The sequence below is a fragment of the Piliocolobus tephrosceles genome, chromosome 1 (genome assembly GCF_002776525.5).
Source record: "Piliocolobus tephrosceles isolate RC106 chromosome 1, ASM277652v3, whole genome shotgun sequence".
In the NCBI taxonomy this organism is placed as follows: Eukaryota; Metazoa; Chordata; class Mammalia; order Primates; family Cercopithecidae; genus Piliocolobus; species Piliocolobus tephrosceles.
In genome coordinates this window covers 61,937,132-61,959,926 of record NC_045434.1, presented here as the reverse complement: position 1 = coordinate 61,959,926, position 22,795 = coordinate 61,937,132, and the positions used below count along the sequence as shown (strand labels likewise).

General features: G+C 41.3%; 1 protein-coding gene across 4 annotated transcripts in view; it reads left to right on the top strand.

Annotated features, from left to right (window-relative positions):
* The first annotated feature begins 5,769 nt into the window (after nucleotides 1–5,769).
* Nucleotides 5,770–22,795, top strand: part of RBBP5 (RB binding protein 5, histone lysine methyltransferase complex subunit) — a 36,649-nt gene continuing 19,623 nt past the window's right edge. For all 4 annotated transcript variants that reach the window (XM_023186893.2, XM_023186892.2, XM_023186891.2 and 1 more), the window contains exons 1-4: nucleotides 5,770–5,937; nucleotides 11,838–11,863; nucleotides 12,750–12,922; nucleotides 22,471–22,611. In XM_023186893.2, coding sequence (XP_023042661.1) covers nucleotides 5,919–5,937; nucleotides 11,838–11,863; nucleotides 12,750–12,922; nucleotides 22,471–22,611 — 359 coding nt within the window. In that variant the 5' untranslated portion in view covers nucleotides 5,770–5,918. The remainder of the gene's footprint in view (nucleotides 5,938–11,837; nucleotides 11,864–12,749; nucleotides 12,923–22,470; nucleotides 22,612–22,795) is intronic.

Below are 22,795 nucleotides of genomic sequence, written 5' to 3'. Positions count from 1 at the left end.
AACATTTCATACAATGCAATTCAAAGAAGGTTAACATCATTTCTTTTATTTTTATTTTTGAAACAGAGCCTCACTCTGTCACCCAGTTTGGAGTGTAGTGGTGTGATCTTGGCTCACTGCAACCTCCGCCTCCTGGGTTCAAGTGATTCTCCTGCTTCAGCCTCCCGAGTAGCTGGGACTACAGGCGCCCGCCACCATGCCCAGCTAATTTTTGTATTTTTAGTAGAGATGGGTTTTCACCATGTCGGCCAGGCTGATCTCGAACTCCTGACCTCGTAATCCACCTACCTTGGCCTCCCAAAGCGCTGGGATTACAGGTGTGAGCCACCGTGCCCGGCCATTTTTTAATCTTTTTTAGAGACAAGGTCTCACTATTTTGCCCAGGCTGGTCTCGAACTCCTGGGCTCAAGTGATCCTCATGCCTCAGTCTCCCTAAGTACTGTGATTACAAGTGAGAGCCACCACACTCGGCCTCCTTTAGACTTTTAAATTACTTGTCATGAAGTGATACAAAAAGTAGTCTTTTATAATTATTTTATTCTCATCTCTCTGCTTTATTTTTTAAGTGGCAGACTTCTCTATGTTTTTCTACACTATTATACAATGTAAAGAACAAGGGTTTCTACTGGCATATGGTCTTATTACTCATCTAAAATATAAATTTTTTATTTATCAAGAATCATAAGACATGTTTTAAATAATTATGTGAAGTCATGAAGCATAACTAGGCCAGGCCTGGTGGCTCATGCCTGTAATCTCAGCACTTTGGGAGACTGAGGTGGGAGGATCACTTGAGCCCAGGAGTTTGAGACCAGCCTGGGCCACATAGGGAGACCCCCATCTCTAAAATATATATATATATTTTATACATTATATATAATATAGTTACATATAATATATAATATAGTTATATAATGTTAACTATATATATAGTTAAAAAAAGAATAACTAATGTGAGCGATAACCATGGCTCATAAATTGTATTACTGTTGATCACTTTAGATATAATCTGAAATCACAATGAACTGCTGAGGGTTTCGTACAAAAAAAGTTTAGTTTTTATTTCCAAAAACTGTAAAAAGCTGGAACAGCCTTTAGGTTTTGAGATGGCCATCTCAATGTATTCGTTTATCTTCTGCAGAATGAATAAAAAGGATTATTTTTAATTTCCTTTTCTTTTTTTTTTGAGACGGAGTCTCGCTTTGTTGCCCAGGTTGGAGTGCAGTGGTCCGATCTCGGCTCACTGCAAGTTCTGCCTCTCAGGTTCACGCCATTCTCCTGCCTCAGCACCCCCAAGTAACTGGGAACATAGGCACCCACCACCACGCCCAGCTAATTTTCTTTTGGATTTTTAGTAGAGATGGGGTTTCACCATGCTAGCCAGGATGGCCTCGATCTCCCAGCCTTGTGATCCGCCCGCCTCGGCCTCCCAAAATGCTGGGATTACAGGAGTGAGCCACCATGCCCAGCTCCTATTTTTAATTTCTTATGCCAGTCTGAAAGCCTCTGTCTCTGAAGCCAGTCTGAAAAAATCTTTGTATTAATTACACTGATTCATTTATTTTGCAAATATTTTACAAATACATATTAAAGCACCTGTATGCCCTTTCTTTTCTAGGCACAATGGTATATCTGTGAATAAAATTGACAAAGTACTTGCCTTTAAGGAGCTTACACTCTTGTAAAAGGGAGACAATCAAGAAACATAAATGAATCAATGTATAATGGGACAAGCGGTGATAACTACCATGAAGTAAAATGAAGTAGGGGCCGGGCACGGTGACTCGCGCCTGTAATCCCAGCACTTTGGGAGGCTGAGGTGGGTGGATCACCTGAGGTCAGGAGTTTGAGACCAGCCTGACCAACATGGTGAAACCCTGTCTCTACTAAAAATACAAAAATTAGCTGGGCATGGTGGGGCATGCCTGTAATCCCAGCTACTTGGGAGGCTGAGGCAGGAGAATTGCTTGAACCCGAGAGGTGGAGGTTGCAGTGAGTGGAGATTGCACCACTGCACTCCAGCTCGGGCGACAGAGCAAGACTCCATCACACACACACACACAAAGAAAGAAAGAGGGATTCGGGCAGAGGGAATAAAAGCGCTACATTCCTGTAGGAATAAAGTGCTTAGCAAGCTCATATAATAGCAAGGCAGTGCCAATGTGACTGGAAAAGAATGAGTTTCAGTAGAAGAGAGGTAGGTAGCAGGGGGGCCAATTAGCTGCTTATTGCTGATTTCATTCATATTTCATTATATGAATATATCAGGATATGGCCATTCTACAGTTTTAGATATATTTGGGTTATTTGTGATTTTTTTTGCTATTATGAACAATGGTACTGTGTCCATTGTACATGTTTCCTGATGCACTTGTGCAAGAGTTTTTCTACAATATATACCTAAAGGTAGAATTTCCTGGTCATAGTGTATAAAAATGTAAACAAGGTCATTTTTACTACATAACAAGAAATTGTTTTCCAATGTGGTTGTACTGATTCACATTCTCTTAAGAGAATTCTCTTACAAGAATTTTGGGAGATTTCTTTTTAGTTTGTCAACTTTGTGGTTGTAAGTATCTAATTGTGGCTTTGCATTTTACTGACTACTGATGAGATTTGGCATTGTCAAATAGATCACTTCCCTTGTTTTGAAGTGCCATGGCTTGCTCTCTAATTTTTACAGGTTATTTAAACTTTTTTTTTTTTTTTAAAAAGAAAAGGCCGGGTGCAGTGGCTCAAGCCTGTAATCCCAGCACTTTGGGAGGCCAAGACGGGTGGATCACGAGGTCAGGAGCTCGAGACCATCCTGGCTAATACGGTGAAACCCCGTCTCTACTAAAAAAATACTACAAAAAAAAGCTAGCCGGGCCAGGTGGCGGGCGCCTGTAGTCCCAGCTACTCGGGAGGCTGAGGCAGGAGAATAGCGTAAACCTCGGAGGCGGAGCTTGCAAGTGAGCTGAGATCTGGAAAAAAAGCCAGGCATGGTGACTCACCACCCGCGGGGCTGACGTGGGGAGATAGCCTGAGCCCAGGGGTTCAAGTCCAGCCTGGGCAACATGGCGAATCCCCGTCTTTACAAAAAATACAAAAATTAGCTGGGCATGTTGGTACCTGCCTATAGTCCAAGCTACTTGGGGGTACTGAGGTGAGAAAATCACTTGAGCCTGGAGGTTGAGCTGCAGTGAGCTGTGATTATGCCACTGCACTCCAGCCTGGACGACAGAGTGAGACTCTGTCTCAAAAAAAGAAAAAAAGAAAAAAAAAAAAAAAAAAAAAAAAGTCCAAATAGGATTGAGGGGTAGAAAGGGAAAAAGAGGTGTTAGGAAAAAGGTGTATTGAAAATCCCTCAGTGGGCCAGGCGCTGAGTTGAGATTGCACCATTGCACTCCAGCCTGGGTGGCAAGAGCAAGAATCTCTCTCAAAAAAAAAAAAAAGAAAAAAGAAAATTCCTCAGGGTTTTTCTAACACTATTTTTATCTTCATTTTATTTATTTATTTATTTGTTTATTTATTTATTTTGAGATGAAGTCTTGCTGTCACCCAGGCTGGAGTGCAATGGCATGATCTTGGCTCACCGCAACCTCCACCTCCCAGGTTCAAGTGATTCTCCTGCCTCAGCTTCCCTAGTAGCTGGGATTACAGGCATGTGCCACCACGCCTGGCTAATTTTTGTATTTTTAGTAGAGACGGAGTTTCACCTTGTTGGTCAGGCTGGTCTAGAACTCCTGACCTCGTGATACGCCTGGCCTCCACCTCCCAAAGTGCTGAGATTACAGGCATGAGCCACCATGCCTGGCCTCACTATTTTTATTTTTAACAGCTTTAATTTTAACTTCATCAGCTATATTAGCATCCGATCTATAAAAATTATTACATTGGAATCAGGCGTGGTAGTGTAATCCCTGCATTTTGGGAGGCTGAGGCAGGAGGATCACTTGTGCCCAGGAATTTAAGGTTACAGTAGTGAGCTATGGTTTCTTCACTGCATTCCAGCCTGGGCGACGAAGTGAGACCATATCTCTAAATATATAGATATGATTACTTTGGATTTGAGAGTCAGAGAATTTAGAGGAAACTAGGCTGTTGTTTTCACATAATATTTTTCTTTGTTGCTTTTGCCTTTATGCAAAGTTTTCCTTTATCTTTGGAGAGCAGAAAAACTGTGGATTTTTTTTTTTTTGAGACGGAGTCTCACTCTGTTACCCAGGCTGGAGTGCAATGGTGCGATCTTGGCTCACCGAAACCTCCCCCTCCCAGGTTCAAACGATTCGCCTGCCTCAGCCTCCTGAGTAGCTGAGCCACCACGCCCAACTAATTTTGTATTTTTAGTAGAGACAGGGTTTGTCCACATTGATCAGGCTGGTCTCGAACTCCTGACCTCAGGTGATCCGCCCACCTCGGCCTCCCAAAGTGCTGGGATTACAGGTGTGAGCCACCGCGCCCGGCTGCAAAAGGCATACTTTACAAAGGTCTAAGGATAATGGAAATAGAAGACATTAATGTAACATGTTCTTGGGAACTAATTAGATACAGAAAGTATTTTATCTTTGACTTGTTTCTGGACCTCTGCTTCATTCTGCAACCTGCAGCCAACTACCATGGTGTCCATCTATTATTAGGAGCCTTAAATAGCTCCTTAATTCACACTTATTCTCTTCAATCGATGTGTCAGACTGTGGGGGCCACTTAATTCCCATTCCAAATTCTTGGGAAAGGAATTTAATTGGGTTGAGCTTAGGTCAGGAGCTTACTGAAAGAGCAATCAACTGGGGCCCGGGGACAGGGTGCACTGTGTGAATGAGGCTTTTCTGCAAATTTGTCAAGCAGAGGCGGACTGGACTAGCTATATAATTTTGCAGGGCCCTGTGCAAAAATGAAAATGCTGGGCTCCCTAATTCAAAAGTTTCATTATTGTTTCCAAAAGTTTGCAATTGCAGACAATACGGCAATTAATAACCTTGTGTATGTGTACTTTTCCATTGTCGGAGACCTAGCCCGAGTACTATTTTCTGTAGCGAGCCTTTGACGTTCTTTCCTTTTTCTGATGAGCCACAGCATTTATAGTAGGAATTTATTCATATAAAATTTGCTCCTTCGCTAGATACCAGTAACTGGCCTTCTCTAATTGCTTTGGGTATCTCGTTGGAGTTCTGTATGATTGAGCTCCGGGAAACTCAGTGCACCCCTCATTCCAATTCTTTTTCACAGCGTCCCGGTTAACACTGGGTAAACGGTAAAATCTTAGATAGTAAGGTTTTTATTATCCTAACATAAACAGGCCTAACATATATTGTCGTACCTTTCTGTAGGATTAATGGCATATCTTTACAAATGAGAAATACTTTTCACGAGACTGGAACAGCCTGCAACGCCGCCTACATTCAGGGTAAGTACACGCGTTGGTGAGGTCAGAAGCGCTACACACCTGAGCACTAGGGGACGACCTTCCCTCCTTTCCTGCATTAGTAGGACTTGCCCGGAACCTTTCCTGCGGAATCTGAGGTAGCCCGCCCGGACAACTCCACTGAACACAACAGGCCAAGAACTAGTAGGTTAACTGTATGCCTGGAATTTCTAGCTCATCTACATGTTCCCGGAGCAAATAGCCTTAAATTCTCGCGCTATTTAAACTCGCTAGTGACGATAACTTTGTTGTACCTCAGCAAAGATCATAATTAATTGTTTCCGAGGAAGTTTATCCTTGATTTTGATCAGGCATATATTTGGGCAGCCCATCTGAAACGAACAAGGAAGGCGGGGGAAGAAAGCGGAAGCCGCGGGGCCTTCTAAGTCCGAAAGTCTCCGGAGCTTGCGCCAGGCTCTTCGCGGCGTCCACCCCTTAGACGCAAGTTGCTGAAGCCGGCCGGGGAGAAGGCGTTGTTGCCGGAGCTGAGACCGGGCGGTCACAGTCCGCAGGGATGAACCTCGAGTTGCTGGGTGAGAAGGGCTGTGGTTGCGTTATAGAGAAGCGTTGGGGACTGGAAAGGAGGAAACCCAGGCGGGAGGGGAGTCAGGCTGCAACCTTAGGGACCCTGTTCTGCTCTGGATCATTGGGCACACCTGATGTGGAGCAGCAGCAGGAGGAGGAAGTGCACCTTCTGCCCGAGTAGATTGCATTGCCCCTCCCGAGGCCACTTTCGTATCAGTTATGGAGCGATGGGGACAGTTTGTGACTTAGCTTTGATTATAAGGATCACAGGTGTTGAAGTAGCCCAGAGCAGCCAGGACCAGAGTTGTTGGAGATAGAATTTGAAGAAGTGAGGCTTGGGATGAAGCTTTGAAGACTTGTCAGGGAATTGGGTTCCTGGACAGGTTAATCTTTTTGTAGAAACGAGATGTCCAAGGAGGGGACTTGGAGATCTTCTGATAGAAGCCTCATTGAACGGATGAATAAAGGCTCAGAGGTAATGGCTAGGCACTAAGCAAGTAAATGGCATAGTTGGCACTGGAATCCAATTATCCTAATTTTCTGTTTAAGGTCCTTTACTAGGGACGGTGTGTAAAACACTGAGGTGTGAAATACGGAGGAAGTTGTCTTTTGTTATCCTCACTTTGAGTCATTTCCTCCTTACCTCTTATCCACATTATTTAAAAACTGCAGGTCCTTTCTCCTGGACTTTCATTAGGTGACGTTTAGCATAGTACCCTAGGGGTAACCGAGGTTTTCAAGGACTTCTGCACGACTTGCTGTTCCTAATGGTTAGGTTTCTCTTTAAAGAAAATCAGAAGATGTGTTGTCAAAAGGGCTACAAAGATACATAAAAAATGATCTTTGCCTTAAAGAGCTTTTCATTAAGTAGGGAGTTTAAGGTGATTATGTAAAATAGCCATAGGATATTGCAGAATGTAGGCAGGCCTGAAAGAGGCATTACCAGTTGCTAAGAATATTTGGAACAGAGAGTGAATGTCTTTGGGGCAAGGGAAGAAGTCAACCAGGAAAAACAAACCCCCCAAAACCTGTGGAGGAGTTGGAGTTTTAAGTTTTTTTTTTGTTGTTGTTGTTTTTTTAAGGCAGTCTCGTGCTGTCACCCAGGCTGGAGGGTAGTGGCATAGTCTTGGCTCACTGCAACCTCCTTCTCCTGGGTTCAAGTGATTCTCATGCTTCAGCCTCCTGAGTAGCTGGTACTACAGATACGCACTGCCACGCCTGGCTAATTTTTGTATTTTTAGTATTGATGGGGTTTCACTGCGTTGGCCAGGCTGGTCTCAAACTCCTGGCCCCAAGCAATCCATCCACCTTAGCCTCCCAAAGTGTCCCACCGTAAGTGGATTTTTAAGGTTGGTGAAATATCAACAGGCTGAAGTATGAAGATATGGGAGGGATGAATTTTCCTGCTTGGTCAGGTTGTGGATAAAGAGAATGCCAAGGGATGGGATTGGTGCCATCTATTTTGTGTTGGTTCTCGAATGCCTAACTGAAAAGTTTGGGCTTTTTAGGGAAGGTAGGGTAGATCCACTGAAGGGTTTTGACTTAGTAACTCAATCAGAGCTGTGAGTCTGTAAGGTTTGTCTTACAGCAATGTGGAGTTCAGTTTTGGAGGAGTGTAAAACCAGTTTGGAGGGGTAGATTATATGAGTGATAAGGAAGGCCTGAGCTAGGAAATAGAAAAGACATTGAGGAGGTAGGGATGACAAATAGATTGCATGTAGTAGTGACGAGTAAGACAGTTACGTGAAAAATTATGAGAGCAAATAATGATGCTATTGATAAAGTGTAAGGACATTGGAAAAAGACAGCTTTGGAGATGTTGAATGTGGTCTAGGGGTGAGGAGACAGGTTTGGATTTATGGGAGAGATTTGTAATCTTACAGATGGGCTCATTGAAACCTTGTGAATAGATCAAGGCATGATCAAGGGAAAAAGTGGTAGGGGGAGAAAAGAAAATTGCCAAGCACACAATCTGTAGTTAGGGGTTAAGAGGAGTAGTAAATGAAGATAATAAGTTAGCTAACAGTTATAAAGTACTTTCTCTGAGCTAGGCAGATTTTCAAGTGCCTTCTTTACATATATTAATCTATGTAGAGGAAGAAGAGAGTACAGATTGCTGTGGTGTCTTCATAGAAGCCAATCAGAGCAGTTGAGTCTGAGGGCTGAGAATGGGTTGCTCTGATTAGTCCTTTGGCAGCTTGGAACAGAAGCCAGATTACAATGATTTTAGAATGGTGTGGGAGACAAGGGCAAAAGGTTGACCCTTATTTTTAAAAACTTAAGGATGGAAGAAAGGTGATAACACTAGCACTTTGAAAGAGTAGCAGGGACTTGCAAAAGGCTTTTCATGATTGATACAGAAGACTCATTAGGATAAAACTTAGGAAGGAATATTTATTTTTATTTATCTTTTGAGACGGAGTCTGGCTCTGTTGCCCAGGCTGGCGTGCAGTGGCACAATCGGCTGACTGCAACTTGCACTTCCCAGGTTCAACTGATTCTCCTACCTCAGCCCTCCTGAGTAGCTGGGATTACAGGCACCTAACACCACACTTGGCTATATTTTTTGTATTTTTAGTAGAGACTGGGGTTCACCATGTTGGCCAGGCTGGTCACGAACTCCTGACCTCAAGTGATCTGCCCACCTTGGCCTTCGAAAGTGCTAGGATTACAAGTGTGAGCCACCGTGCCCAGCCAGGAAGGAATATTTAGCACTGAAAGGTTAGACAAATTAAAGAAGCCTGGGTCCGAAAGATAACAATCTCTGAAAATGACTGTATTTTAAAGTGAGAAAGTTAATGACTACAGATAAAAGGAAAGGAACAGAAGTAATGTGATTTTGGAAGCATATTGAAGGACATCTGGCCAGATGAAGGAAATGAATGACAATGTATTTTTAATGTGGTTACTCAAGTGGCTCATAGGTGGACAGTAGTTTTACTTCTGCAACCACTTTTTGAGCCCCTGCTGTGTGCACTGGAGATACAGTTAAATAAGATCATTCGTCAAACTTATTTTTACCACAAATCACAGTAAGAAATATATATTCTATCACAGTTCACTATATGTACATACACACACACGTGTAACTAAATTTCTTAGGATTATACTTAATCCTTGTTATGTTCAGTGTCCTCTGATATTTTCTTTTCTTCTTTTTTTTTCCCCCTTTAGACAGAGTCTTGCTTCTGTTGCCCAGGCTGGAGTGCAATGGCGTGATCTTGGCTCACTGCAACGTCCGCCTCCTGGGTTCAAGCAATTCTCCTGCCTCACCCTCCCGAGTAGCTGGGATTACAGGCGTGTACCACCATGCCCGGCTAATTTTTTTCTATTTGTGTTTTTAGTAGAGACGGAGTTTCACCATGTTGCCTCAGCTGGTCTCGAACTCCTGACCTCGTGATCTGCCCGCCTTGGCCTCCCAAAGTGCTGGGATTACAGGTGTGAGCCACTGCACCTGGTTGATATTTTCTAATCTATTGAAACACTTGTTCCAACTCACTAAATTAATGTATCCATTTATGGTGGGTTGCCTCCTACTGTTTGAAAAACATTGAAATAAGATACTTTTGCCCTGGTAAATAGAGCTAAGAGGAGAGACAAACAAGTAACTGTGTATCATATAGAACCACAATAAATGAATGAGCTATGGGAATCCAGCTAAAAGCAATTACAAGCAGTTGAGGCCAGGTGCGGTGGCTCACGCCTGTAATCCCAGCACTTTGGGAAGCCAAAGCGGGTGGATCACCTGAGGTCAGGAGTTCAAGACCAGCCTGTCCAAGGTGGTGAAACCCTGTCTCTACTAAAAATACAAAAATTAGCCATGCATGGCAGCCCGTGCCTGTAATCCCAGCTACTCGGGAGGCTGAGGCAGGAGAATCACTTGAACCTGCGAGACAGAGGTTGGAGGGAGCCGACATCATTGCACTACAACCTGGGGGACAAGAGCGAACTCTGTCTCAAATAAATACATATATGGATATATATATGGATATCTATATATGGATATATATACACACACATACAGAAAAAAAGTCTCCCCATCCCAAATTTTAAGTGGGGTTTATCCTTTTATACCTTTTTCTTTGCTCATATAAACACATTTACACATAAATTTGTTTATTTTTATTATTATTTTTTTGAGACAGAGTTTCCCTCTTGTTGTCCAGGCTGAAATGCAATGGTGCGATCTCAGCTCACTGCAACCTCTGCCTCCCAGGTCCAAGAGGTTCCCCTGCCTCAGCCTCTGGAGTAGCTGGGATTACAGGCATGTGCCACCACGCCTGGCTAATTTTGTATTTTTAGTAGAGACAGGGTTTCTCCATGTTGGTCTGACTGGTTTTGAACTCCCGACCTCAGGTGATCCACCCGCCTTGGCCTCCGAAAGTGCTGGGATTACAGGCGTGAGCCACCACGTGGGCTTTTTACACATAAATTTCTAAGGACTAGGCTGGGCGTGGTGGCTCACGCCGGTAATCCCAGCACTTTGGGAGGCTGAGGCAGGTGGATACCTTGAGGTCAGAAGTTTGAGACCAGCCTGGCCAACATGGCCAAACCACATCTCTACTAAAAATACAAAATTAGCCGGGCATGGTGCCACGTGCCTGTAATCCCAGCTGCTGCTCGGGAGGCTGGGGCAGGAGAAGCGCTTGAACCTGGGAAGCAGCCGTTGCGGTGAGCCAAGATCGTGCCACTGCACTCCAGCTTGGGTGACAGAACGAGACTCCGTCTCAAAAAAACAAACAAACAAAAAAAAACCAGGCTGGTCAAGAAAAAACAAACAAACAAAAATACCCCCCAAAAACCTGAAAGAAATAAAGAGAATTTCGTGTTTAATCAACTACTATTTGCTGTCACAACCTAAATGCTGTTATTAGTCAGGAAGGGGTGTGATCGCTGCTTTTAGTAAAGGTTTCAAGGTTTCAAAGAGTAATTATGATAATTTGACTGATACAAATTGACTCTTGCCCTTCCTTGCTCTTTTTTTGAAATGCAGTCTTGTTCTGTCACCCAGGTTGGAGTGCAGTGGCACGATCTCAGCTCGCTGCAACCTCCACCTCCCGGTTTCAAGTGATTCTCCTGCCTCAGCCTCCTGAGTAGCTGGGATTACATGTGCACACCACCACACCCGGCTAATTTTTGTATTTTTAGTAGAGACGGGGTTTCACCATGTTGGCTAGGCCAGTCTCGAACTCCCTTGTGATCTGCCCGCCTTGGCCTCCCAGAGTGCTAAGATTACACGCATGAGCCACCAAGCCCAGCTCCTTGCTCTTACCTTAGTAAATATGGAAATAAATTGTGAAATGCCCAAAGGGTGTGATGGAGAGAGACTATTGATAACTTGGATATGTCAGCAGTTGTCACACTTTTTAGTATCAGGATCCCATTACACTTTTAAGAAGTAGAGGACCCCCAAAGAGTTTTTGTTTATGTAGGTGATATCTACCTACTAGTGTTTACCAATTTAGAAGTTAGAACTGAGATAATATTTTTAAAGCACATTATTTAGAAATAACCATAATAAATCCGTTACATGTTTATGTAAGTAGTTACTTTGTTTTCAAAAACAAAGTATTTAGTGAGGAAAATGCCACTGTTGTGACATTTTTACAAATGTCTTGAATGTTTGCCTGAATAGAAGTTGGGGAACTTCTCCTATCTGCTCCTGCCTTCACTCTGTTGCAACATCCCAGGTCATATAGTCTCAGGAAAGCTCATCTGTATACTTTTGAGTAAACAAGTCATCTTAGCAGAATCTTGAAAATCTGTGTGGCCTCATGGAATGCCTGAAAGGGCGTCATATCCCCCTTTCATTTTCGTTTTGTCAGCCACTGCTATACACTGCTCACGAGTTGTATGATCCTTGCTATGTGGTACATGTTCCATCAACTCTTTCTTTGCTTTGTTGCAGAGTCCTTTGGGCAGAACTATCCAGAGGTAAGAGTATAGTATTGCGGTGATTTTAGGAACATAGTAACTTGTAGATGTTTATGTTAGAACAGAAAATACTTTTTGATCCTTGTGTTTTGACAAAGAAGCATTAAGTGTGATAATATATGTTTTGCTATGATAAGGAACTAGTGTATAATATTGATCAGGGAGGAAATAGGCAAAGTGAGCTAGAAATCTTATCATGATCTTGTAATCTTACAGTTCATTTTCCTTTAAATAAAAGAAAAACTTTCATTGAAGGATTTTTCACAAATAACACCATCGTAGATTTTTTTGTGTGCTTTTCTTGTTTTGATCAATGTTTTTACGTAGTAAAGCAAAATGTATGCTATACATGTGCTTTACTTTTTTTAAGTGTAAAACTATTTTGTAACACTTGAATGTTTGAGGATAGACATTGTAGTTATTTTAAATAGCTTGCTATTGATATGAAATAATTTGACTTCTCTAATGTTATGCTTTGTAGGCTATTCCAGGGTGTTTTTTTTTAATTCTTAAAAAAAAATTCTTTTAAATTCTTTTTGTTTTAATTTCTTGGAATAAATTCCCAGAATTATGATGACTGCATCAATAGATATGACTTCTTAAATACTTCTGTTATATTTTGCCTATTTGCCCTCCAGAAAGTTTATACAAAGTTATAGTAGTGATGTAAGGGATTGATCACATCTGTTTCCAGAGTCTGTGGTTAGCTTTAATAAATGTTTCTTCATTTTGGCTATTTTAATAGATATAAGAAGACACAGATTATTTTGGTATACAGTGTAATTTATATTCAATAAAAGTATCACAAGTGATAAAGAACCTTTAGGAAATAATTTGGATATCTGGCTATTGTTGTCTCTATTCTTGTATTTGTTTCAACTTTTAGGAAGCTGATGGAACTTTGGATTGTATCAGCATGGCTTTGACTTGCACCTTTAACAGATGGGGCACACTGCTTGCAGTTGGCTGTAATGATGGCCGAATTGTCATCTGGGATTTCTTGACAAGAGGCATTGCTAAAATAATTAGTGCACACATCCATCCAGTGTGTTCTTTATGGTAAGACATTTTTAAATTAATATTTAAATATGAGTTAGAATGAATGATGACTACATGTTTGCAAATCTCATTGTAGATATTTTAATACTTAGATTTTAAAATATTCAGCCATTAGTAATACAGTTTATCATGGTTTGTGTAGATTCTGAGTCCATGCTGTCCTTGAAGCACCTTTCTTGGGAGAAATTCATTGTATTATGGATCTGTGTCAGGTGCTGAGAATATCTCAATACTGAAATGAGATATTTTCAGATTGTAATTGTAGTATAATTGTGATATTGACTTTTCATTTAGAATAAAAAGTCTCAGGACAGAAGCTTGGAAGTCATTGAGTCCAATTTTGTCCAGGTTATTGAATTTCAGTAATTTTAGTGATCACAAGTGTGACTATTCCTTCAATGAAATATAGTTATTAAGGTTTTATAGCAAATGTAAAAACAGTTGAAATCTGCTGTTACATGAATTCCCATTGATTTCACTCTTACTCTCTGAAACTATTTGCTTCAGAAAATTTTATTTTGGGGCAGCATTTTTTTTAAATGAATTTGGGGCCCAAAAAAAGGACCTAATCCGATCAAGGTTAAGTCTATCTCCATTTGTCTAAATGGTATTATAAAGCATTGGATTGGGAGGAGGCTTGAGTCACAGTGAAGTTTGGCCAGTAATGTACTGGTGACTTGGGCCAAAACTTTTCTCTTACATCTAATAATCCAGGAAGCACTGGCCTGGATCTCTTAGGTACCTTCCACCGCCTTTCTGTTTCTTTTTTGTTGTATTGCAATAAAGATACGGCATGGTGGCTCATGCCTGTAATCCAAGCACTTTGGGAGGCTGAGGCAGGTAGATGACTTGAGGTCTGGAGTTCGAGACTGGCCTGACCAACATGGTGAAACCCCATCTCTACTAAAAATACAAAAATTAGTCAGGCATAGTGGCGGGTGCCTGTAATCCCAGCCACTTGGAAGACGGAGGCAGGAGAATTAGTTGAACCCTGGAGGCAGAGGTTGCAGTGAGCTGAGATCCACTGCGCTCCAGACTGGGTGACAGAGTAAGACTCTGTTTCAAAAAAAAAAAGATGTAAATAGATACACATATTTTTAACAGTTTTAAGAGGGGTGTGTGTGTGTATGTATGTGTTTCACATAATATAAAATTTAGAGTGTACCATTCACAGGTTTTTATATATTCAGAGTTGTGCAACCATCATCATAATATAATTTAGAACTGGCTAGATGCATTGGCTCTTGCCTGTAATCCCAGAGCTTTGGAAGGCTGAGATGAGAGGATTCCTTGAGCCCAGGAGACCAACACAGTGAGAACTTATCTCTACAAAAAGTAAAAAAATTAGCTGGGTGTGTGGTGCACATCTGTAGTCCTGGCTACTTAGGAGGCTGAAGTGGGAGAATCACTTGAGCCCAGGAGTTCTAGGCTGTAATGAGCCATGATTGTGCCACTGCACTCCGGTGCCTGGGTAACAATAAACCTTGTCTCTTAAAAAAAAAAAAAAGAACTCTTACCTATTAAAAGTATGTGTGTTTTTATTATATAGTAATATATACTTATTCTAGAAAATCATGGAAAATAAAACAGAAATAACTAGTATTTTCTGTAGACCTCCTAACCAGATACTACTACTTTGTATGTATAGATTTTTGTTGTTGTTGTTTCTGAGACAGGGTCTTGCTCTGTGGCCCAGGCAGGAGTGCAGTGGCTAGTCACAGGCATGATCACAGTTCGCTGCAACCTTGAAATCCCAGGCTCAAGTGATCCTCCTGAGTAACTAGGTCTACAGATGTGCGCCACCATGCCTGGCTAATTTTAAAAAATTTTTTATAGAGACAAGGTCTTGCTATGTTGCTTAGGCTTGTCTTGAACTCCTGGCTTCAATCGATCCTCCCACCTCAGCCTCCCAAAGTGCTGGGATTACAGTTGTGAGCCAGCATGTCTGCTCAGTTTCTAGATGATTTTTTAAAGCATAGTTTGTAATTGTGCTATGTTCTATATTTTGCTTTTGCCTCCTAGTACTGTCTAGACATTTTTCTGCTTGAGTAGCCTTTAACAACTTTAAATGACTGTATATTGTCTGATAAACTGTAATTTGCTTAACCATTTTCTGTTTTTTTTTCCTCGATTACATAATGTTTGGTGAATGTCTTTGTGCCATAGTTTTTCTCATATATTCATTCATTCATTCAGTAGGTGTTGACCATGAGTTATGTACCAGGTGCTGTGTTAGGCTCTGGGGACACAAAAACAAATGAGAAATTCTTGATGATTAGTAGGAGGTGGATTTGCATACAGGTGCATGTACTAAAGCTTTATATGTACTATACAATAACTATATTTAAGATTTAGTGGAGATGAAAGCACAAAGAAGGAAGTTATCAATTGTACTGGAGGGGACTAATGGTCAGAAAAGCCGTCATAGATGAGATAATTTATAACTTCATTTTATTTTATTTTTTTGAGACAGATCTTGCTCTGTCGCCCAGGCTGGAGTGCAGTGGTGCGATCTTGGCTCACTGCAACCTCCACCTCCTGGGTTCAGGCAATTCTGCCTCAGCCTCCCGAGTAGCTGGAATTACAGGTGCACACCACCACGCTTGGCTAATTTTTGTATTTTTGATAGAGACAGGGTTTCGCCATGCTGGCCAGACTGGTCTTGAACTACTGACCTCAGGTGATCTGCTCTCATTGGCCTCCCAAAGTGGTGGGATTGCAGGTGTGAGCTGCCACGCCCAGCCAGATAATTTATAACTTTAAATTTGTATGTTAAGTAGATGTTTGCCAGATATATTCCAAGCAGAGGGCACTGCACAGGCAAAGTCTTATCAGCTTGAAACAAGTATGGTACAATAGCGAACTACAGGTATCAGGATAGCTGGATTGTGGTATGGGAAATGTGATATGACAAGAGCCAAGGTAAACCAGGGTCCTCATGGAGAACCTCGTCTGCCAGACTCATGAATTTGAACCATAGCTTGTATGTACTGTGAAGTCATTAAGAGATTTTGGCAAGAAAGTAACATGATGAGCTTTTATTTTAAAAAGAACTTTAGAGCATCAAGTAGAAAGGAGATTGAAGGGACAACAGTGAGTGAACATAGGAGAACTGCTGTGGTGTAGGCTAGAGACGATGAGTGTTGCAATAAGAAAGGAGCCAAGTTAGGCAGATGTAAAAATGGTAGAAATAAGAGGACTTAGTCATTAATTCGATTGTGATGAGTGAAATGGAAAAGTTAAGATGATTTTAGGTTTCTGGCTTGGTTGAAGATACTCATTAATGGAAGATTTGAGGGGGAAGTGGTGAGTTTGAGATTATTATGGTTGCATGTCTCCCGTCATTTTCATGTTAGTTTTTTGCAAATATTTGTGTTAAGAGTATCTTCCCTGTAAGATGGTAAGTGCTGTGAGAATACGAACCTTGTGTACCATTTCACTGCTGTGTTCTCAGCTTCTGGCATTGTACCTGATACACAGTAGTCATTCAGATACTTGTTGGGTGAATGGGAGATGTCCCAAAAAGCATCTGAGATGCCCAGTGGGCATTTGGTCTGTGATTTCTCATTACAGTAGACTTCCAGAAGTGTGTTATTAGTCAGACACAGGATATAAAGTGAGAGATTTTTCAACCCCTCCCTCCAACATTTTTAACATTTTAACATCACAAAACCTATACTTGATAATTTAAAAAATTTTTTTTTTTTTTTTTTGAGACAGAGTGTTGCTCTGTCACCCATGCTGGAGTGCAGTGGTGCAATCTTGGCTCACTGCAGCCTACGCCTCCCAGTTTCAAGTGATTCTCCTGCCTCAGCCTCCTGAGTAGCTGGGATTACAGAAGCATGCCACCACACCCGGCTAAGTTTTGTATTTTTAGTAGAGGTGGGATTTCACCATGTTGGCCAGGCTGGTCTCGACCTCCTGATCTCAGGTAATCTACCCGCCTTGGCCTCCCAAAGTGCTGAGATTACAGGCGTGAGCCACTGCACCCGGCCGTTAAAAATACTAATATGCAGAGTACAAAATGAAAGCCCTTTGTCTACTTCTTGGGGTAACCACTGTTAAAGAGTGTGGAATATATCCTGTCTATAAGATATCTATATCTTTATATGTGGAAAAAAATTAATACATATATCCATATAATATGTTTTGAAACAAAAATAAATATATTTTGTTCTGTAGCTTGCTTTTACACTTACCATGTAGTGGATATTTCTCTGTGTCTCATTATTTTAAATAGTTGTGTCTATGGAGTATTGCATAGTATACATGCATAATAGATTTAACTGTTCCTTTTTTGAGCATATTAGGGAACAAATTTTACCAAGAGAAGTTTTGGGTAGGCCTGATAGCTGACTTCATCTATTAGTAAAGTTGATGTATGAAAGAGAGAAAAAAATGGCCCAGGATGTAGAAGCAGAACTGGTAGGTACTGGCTGGGCGCGGTGGCTCATGCCTGTAATCCCAGCACTTTCAGAGGCTGAGGCTCACCAATCACTTGAGGTCAGGAGTTTGAGAACAGCCCCTACAACATGGTGAAACTCCGTCTCTACTAAAAATACAAAAATTAGCCGGGCATGGTGACGTGCGCCTGTAATCCCAGCTACATGGGAGGCTGAGGCAGGAGAATCGCTTGAACCCGGCATGCGGAGGTTGAAGTGAGCCGAGGTCTGCCTGGGCTACAGAGTGAGACCCTATCTGGAAAAAAAAAAACTAAAAAACAAAACAGAATTAGTAGGTAGTGAACAGAAGTTAGGTATAGGGAAACAAAAGTTAACTCCAAGTAGAGAGGAGCTCCCAAGCAGAGGTGCTGTAGATGGGATTAACTGCCCAGGAGAGAGCTATCCGAGAGCTGTTCTTGCCTGAGCTTGCCACCCCCGTTTTTAGGATGCTGCAGAAGAAATTCAAGCACTGGATGGGGGCCATAGGTAGACTTTAGCACATTGGAATCAGTAAAGACCCATCTGTCTTTGGGAGAGAAGCTGTGAGAAAATATGATAATTCCTAATTCTTGAGCTTACAGAATTTGGAATTGAAGAATAAATTATTTTTTTAGTTTTTATTTTTCTTTATAACTTAATTTTTAGTTAGATTTCCCTCCATTATGACAGAAATACAAGCTTACTGTGAAAGAAAACAAAAATTATAGTGCAGTAGCAGTAGGTTTTTTTTTTTTAACTCACCCACCCCCTAGTACAGAAGAGTTTAGAGGGAAAGCGGAATCATAGCTAACATTTTGTTCTATAGTCTATTTGTGCTAAAAGGCCTACAGGAATAGCAACGAAACCTGTTCCTTTTTTCTCCTCACTCTCAGTCTTGTGCCATTCCCAGTAGACTTCTATTTTTGGGGGCTATTTCTTCTGCTGTTTAGCTTCGTATTTCTAATATAATGTGTATTGCTTTTTCGTTAATTTCAGAAATTGGGTTTCCTGTTACAGTGTATTTGAATTTTAACTCACCCTTTACCCTCCCATCATCCACCCTTTTACCCTCCCATCATCATCATCATCCATCCAGCTATTGGCTTTTTTTTGGTGCACCTTTGCATTTTAACACCTTTAGGCCTCTTCAGAGTTGACATTCTCTAGAAGGACTCACTAATTGCCTGACTATAGATATACTAGAGCCGGTAGAAGAGAGACACCAGAGTCCTTTTGTGTGCAGGCTTTAACTTAATCCCTCTATATTTATAACCTTAGCTTACCCCTGCCTTCCTCTGTTCCTGAGTCCTGAGTCTGGGAATATATTTATTTTGTCTCTGATATAAATTTTTTTTTGAGCACTTATTATGTACCAGGCATTGAGTACTTATTATGTGCCAGGCTAAGAATTTTTTATGTATTAATTTAAATTATCTCAACAGCCTTCTGCGGGTAGATACCATTTTTATTCATGTGTCATAGATGAGGAAATTGAAGCCCATAAAACTTAAGTAACTTGCCTAAGATCACACAGCTAGGAGGTGGTAATGTCTAGGCTTGAGCAGAAGTCTGACTTTTGAGCCATGTTCTTAATCATGAAGATTATATTGCCTGCTGAGTTTCTCAATAGCATCTCCTCTTGATTTCAAAACCTGGGTAAAGTATAGGTTTTGGGTTACTTTTTTACTTGTTCCATTTGTTTTTTGTTTTTGTTTCCTGCCTTCCTATGGGCTACTTGGACAAGTTTTTAGAATTCCATTTTGCTTTATCTGTAGTGTTTTTGAGTGTATACCCTTGTGTAGCTTTAGTGGTTACTAGGTTTTACATCATACATTTATAACTTACCACAGTCTACTGGTGATAAGTTGTATTGGTGAACATTTTACCAGTTCAAGTGAAGTGTAGAAACCTTACCTTCCTGTTGTCCCCTTGTCCTTTCTTGTATATAATTGTCTTAAATATTTGCTTTACATACATTGAGACCCACATAAGACAGTGTTAAAATATGTGTTTTAAACATCAAAACTCAAGAAGAGAAAAAGTAATTTTTTTTTTTTTGAGACGGATTCTTGCTTTGTCGCCCAGGCTGGAGTGCAATGCCGCGATCTCGGCTCACTGCAACCTCCGCCTCCCAGGTTCAAGTGATTCTCCGACCTCAGCCTCCTGAGTAGCTGGGACTACAGGCGTACACTACTACGCCCAGCTAATTTTTGTAATTTTAGTAGAGATGGAGTTTCACCTTGTTGGCCAGGATGGTCTCGATCTCTTGACCTCGTGATCCACCCACCTTGGCCTCCCAAAGGGCTGGGATTACAGGCGTGAACCACTGCACCCGCCTTTTTTTTTTTTTTTTTTTTTCCGGAGACAGAGTTTCGTTCTTGTTACCCAGGCTGGAGTGCAATGGCGCCGATCTCAGCTCACTGCAACCTCTGCCTCCTGGTTTCAAGCAATTCTACAGCCTCAGGCTCCCAAGTAGCTGGGATTACAGGCATGTGCTACCATGCCTGGCTAATTTTTGTATTTTTAGTAGAGATTAGTTTTCACCATGTTGGCCAGGTTGGTCTCGAACTCCTGACCTTAGGTGATCTGCCTGCCTTGGTCTCCCAAAGTGCTGGGATTATAGGCGTGAGCCACCACACCTGGCTGAGAAAAAGTAATTTTATCTACCCATGTATTTATACTCTTCATTGTTCATTCTTCCTTCCTGATGTTCTAAACCCTTCCTTTAATCTTTTCTGAACATTATGTAGCCAACTTTAGAGTATGTCTGCTAGCAACAAATGTCTCAGTTTGCCTGTTTATTCCTGGGATGACAGTTCTTTTCTTTAGCGCTTGAAAAATGTGCCACTTCCTTCTGGCTTCCATGGTTTCTGATGAGAAATCCCTTTTCATTCACATTGTTGTTCCTCTGTAGATAAGGCATCATTTTTCTCTTGCAGCTTTCAAGAGTTTTTCGTTGTCTTTAGTTTTCAGAAGTTGTCTGTGTTTCTTGGAGTGGATTTCTTTGGGCTCATCCTAGTAGATGTTCTTGAATCTGTAGGTTTTATATCTCTTGCCAGATTTAGGAAAATTTCAGCCATTATATCTTCAAAATACCTTAACATCCACGTCTGTATTCTTTCCTTCCAGGATTCTGATGACATGAGTATTAGATCTTTTGTTATAGTTCTGAGGCTCTGTGTATGTGTGTATATATATACACACACACACATATATATGTATACACATATATACACACACAGACACATCTCATATATATGTCTATTTTCTCGCTATTGAGATTGGGTAGTTTTTATTCCATCTTCCAGTTTGCTGATTCTTTCCCTTTTTTTCCTCCATTGGCTGCCGAATTCATCTATTGAGTTTATTTCTGTTACTATATTTTTCAGTTCTAAGATTCCCATTTGGTTCTTCTCTGTATCTTCTATTTCTTTGCTAAGATTTTCTGGGGTTTTTTCCCCATCTGTTTCAGGCATGTTCATAATAGTTTGTTGAAGCATTTTTATGATGGCTACATTATAATCCTTGTCAGATAATTCTAACATTTATGTCATTTCTGTATTAGTGTCTATTGATTGTCTTTTCTTACTCAAGTTGAGATTTTCTTTGTTCTTGAGTTGACAAGTGATTTTCATTTGAAACCTGGGCATTTTGGGTATTATGAGACTGTAGATCTTAATTATTTTTTATTTTTTCTTGAGACAGTCTCACTGTGTTGCCCAGGCTGGAGCTCAGTGGTGCCATCTTGGCTCACTGTAACCTCCGCCTCCCAGGTTAAAGCAATTCTCATGCCTCAGCCTCCTGAGTATCTGGGACTACAGGCGCATACCACCATGCCTTGCTAATTTTGTGTATTTTTAGTAGACAACGGGGTTTCACCATATGGCCACGCTGGTCTCAAACTTTTGGCCTCAAGTGATTTGCCTGCCTCGGTCTCCCAAAGTGCTGGGATTACAGGTGTGAGCCATTGTGCCTGGTCTATAGATCTTACTTAAATCTTCTAGTTTAGCAGGCCTCCTCTGATACTGCACGGGGGAATGGAGTGTGCCATCTTGTTACTGCCAGAGGCGGGTGAAAGTCCAGGTTTCTTCTTACTTGGCCTTGTTACTGCTGGGGGGGATTGAAAGTTTAGGCTCTCTACTAGGTCTCTGCTGATGACATCCTGTCTGGGAAGGATAGGAGTTCCTTGTTCCTTCTCTCTGTGTGTCCTCTGACACCATGGTGGTGCAACCTCATTACTGCTGGTGGTAATGCAAATCTGATTCCCTCCTGAGCCTTCTTGGACACCATCCCAGTGAGGTGGGGAGGGTGCCTTGTTATAGCTGGATAAAGGTGAAGTCTAGGCTATCTGCTTGAACCTGGCTAAAAGGGGGATTTGCAGTTCTTTTCTGTGATGTTTGGCTGGAGTAGATTGGTTATTGTCTTGAAGTTTTCTGTCTTGCCAGGCTGTCCTTTTCTGGTCCCTTAGCTGGGGAAAGCAGGCTCTTCTTGGGGATTTTTGTGTGTGTCCACTAGCATTACCAGGTTGTTGACTTCTCCTTCACCCGGAACGGAGAACATAAGGCAGAAAGAAAATTCCGGGATTTCACTGTTGTGTCATCCTTAAGAGTCTGCAGTCTCTGGCTTGTCTGTCCTTTGTCTTCAGAACCTTTTTTGTGTTTTATATATGATGTCCAGTGTGTTTATCTGTACTTAGCAGAAGGAATTAATTCTTTCTCAGTTTCTTTTAAAATTATTTTAAATAACAGATACTTACCTTTTTTTTGTTTTGTTTATACCATGATGGTGCAACTTCTGAGATAACTTCAGAAAGTTCAAATATATCAACCTTAAAGGCCAGCTGATTTTTAGACTCTTCTAAGATGTTTTTCTCTTATATCACTGAGTCACTTTATAGTTTTATCTTGAAATATTATGAGCTTTCATTACTAGATAATAAAATGTCATGAAAACATTCTTATTTATTGCCTAGTTGCAAAAGCTTGTGGATTTGAGTATAAGCAGAACAAAACCAGAAACATTGTTGACCTGTGCAATTGCAGCAGTGTATGTGACTTACACAGTTTATTCCTGAGAGCGGTACGGTATACCTAGAATATGTGCTAAATTGCCCCTGTTTTTCCTCAGCTGGAGCCGAGACGGTCATAAGCTCGTGAGTGCTTCCACTGATAACATAGTATCACAGTGGGATGTTCTTTCAGGCGACTGTGACCAGAGGTTTCGATTCCCTTCACCCATCTTAAAAGTCCAGTATCATCCGCGAGATCAGTATGTCTAAGCGATTTCTCTCCGGGGGTGGGGTCTAATTCTATATGGATTATATGGAATGGGCTCATGATAATTTTAGTTTATGGTTTTAGAAGGCAAATACGCATCTCTTCAAAACTTCTACATAAAATAATCTTTCTGTCTAGGTTGGCTCTACTGAATACATTTCTTTCTTTCTCTCTTT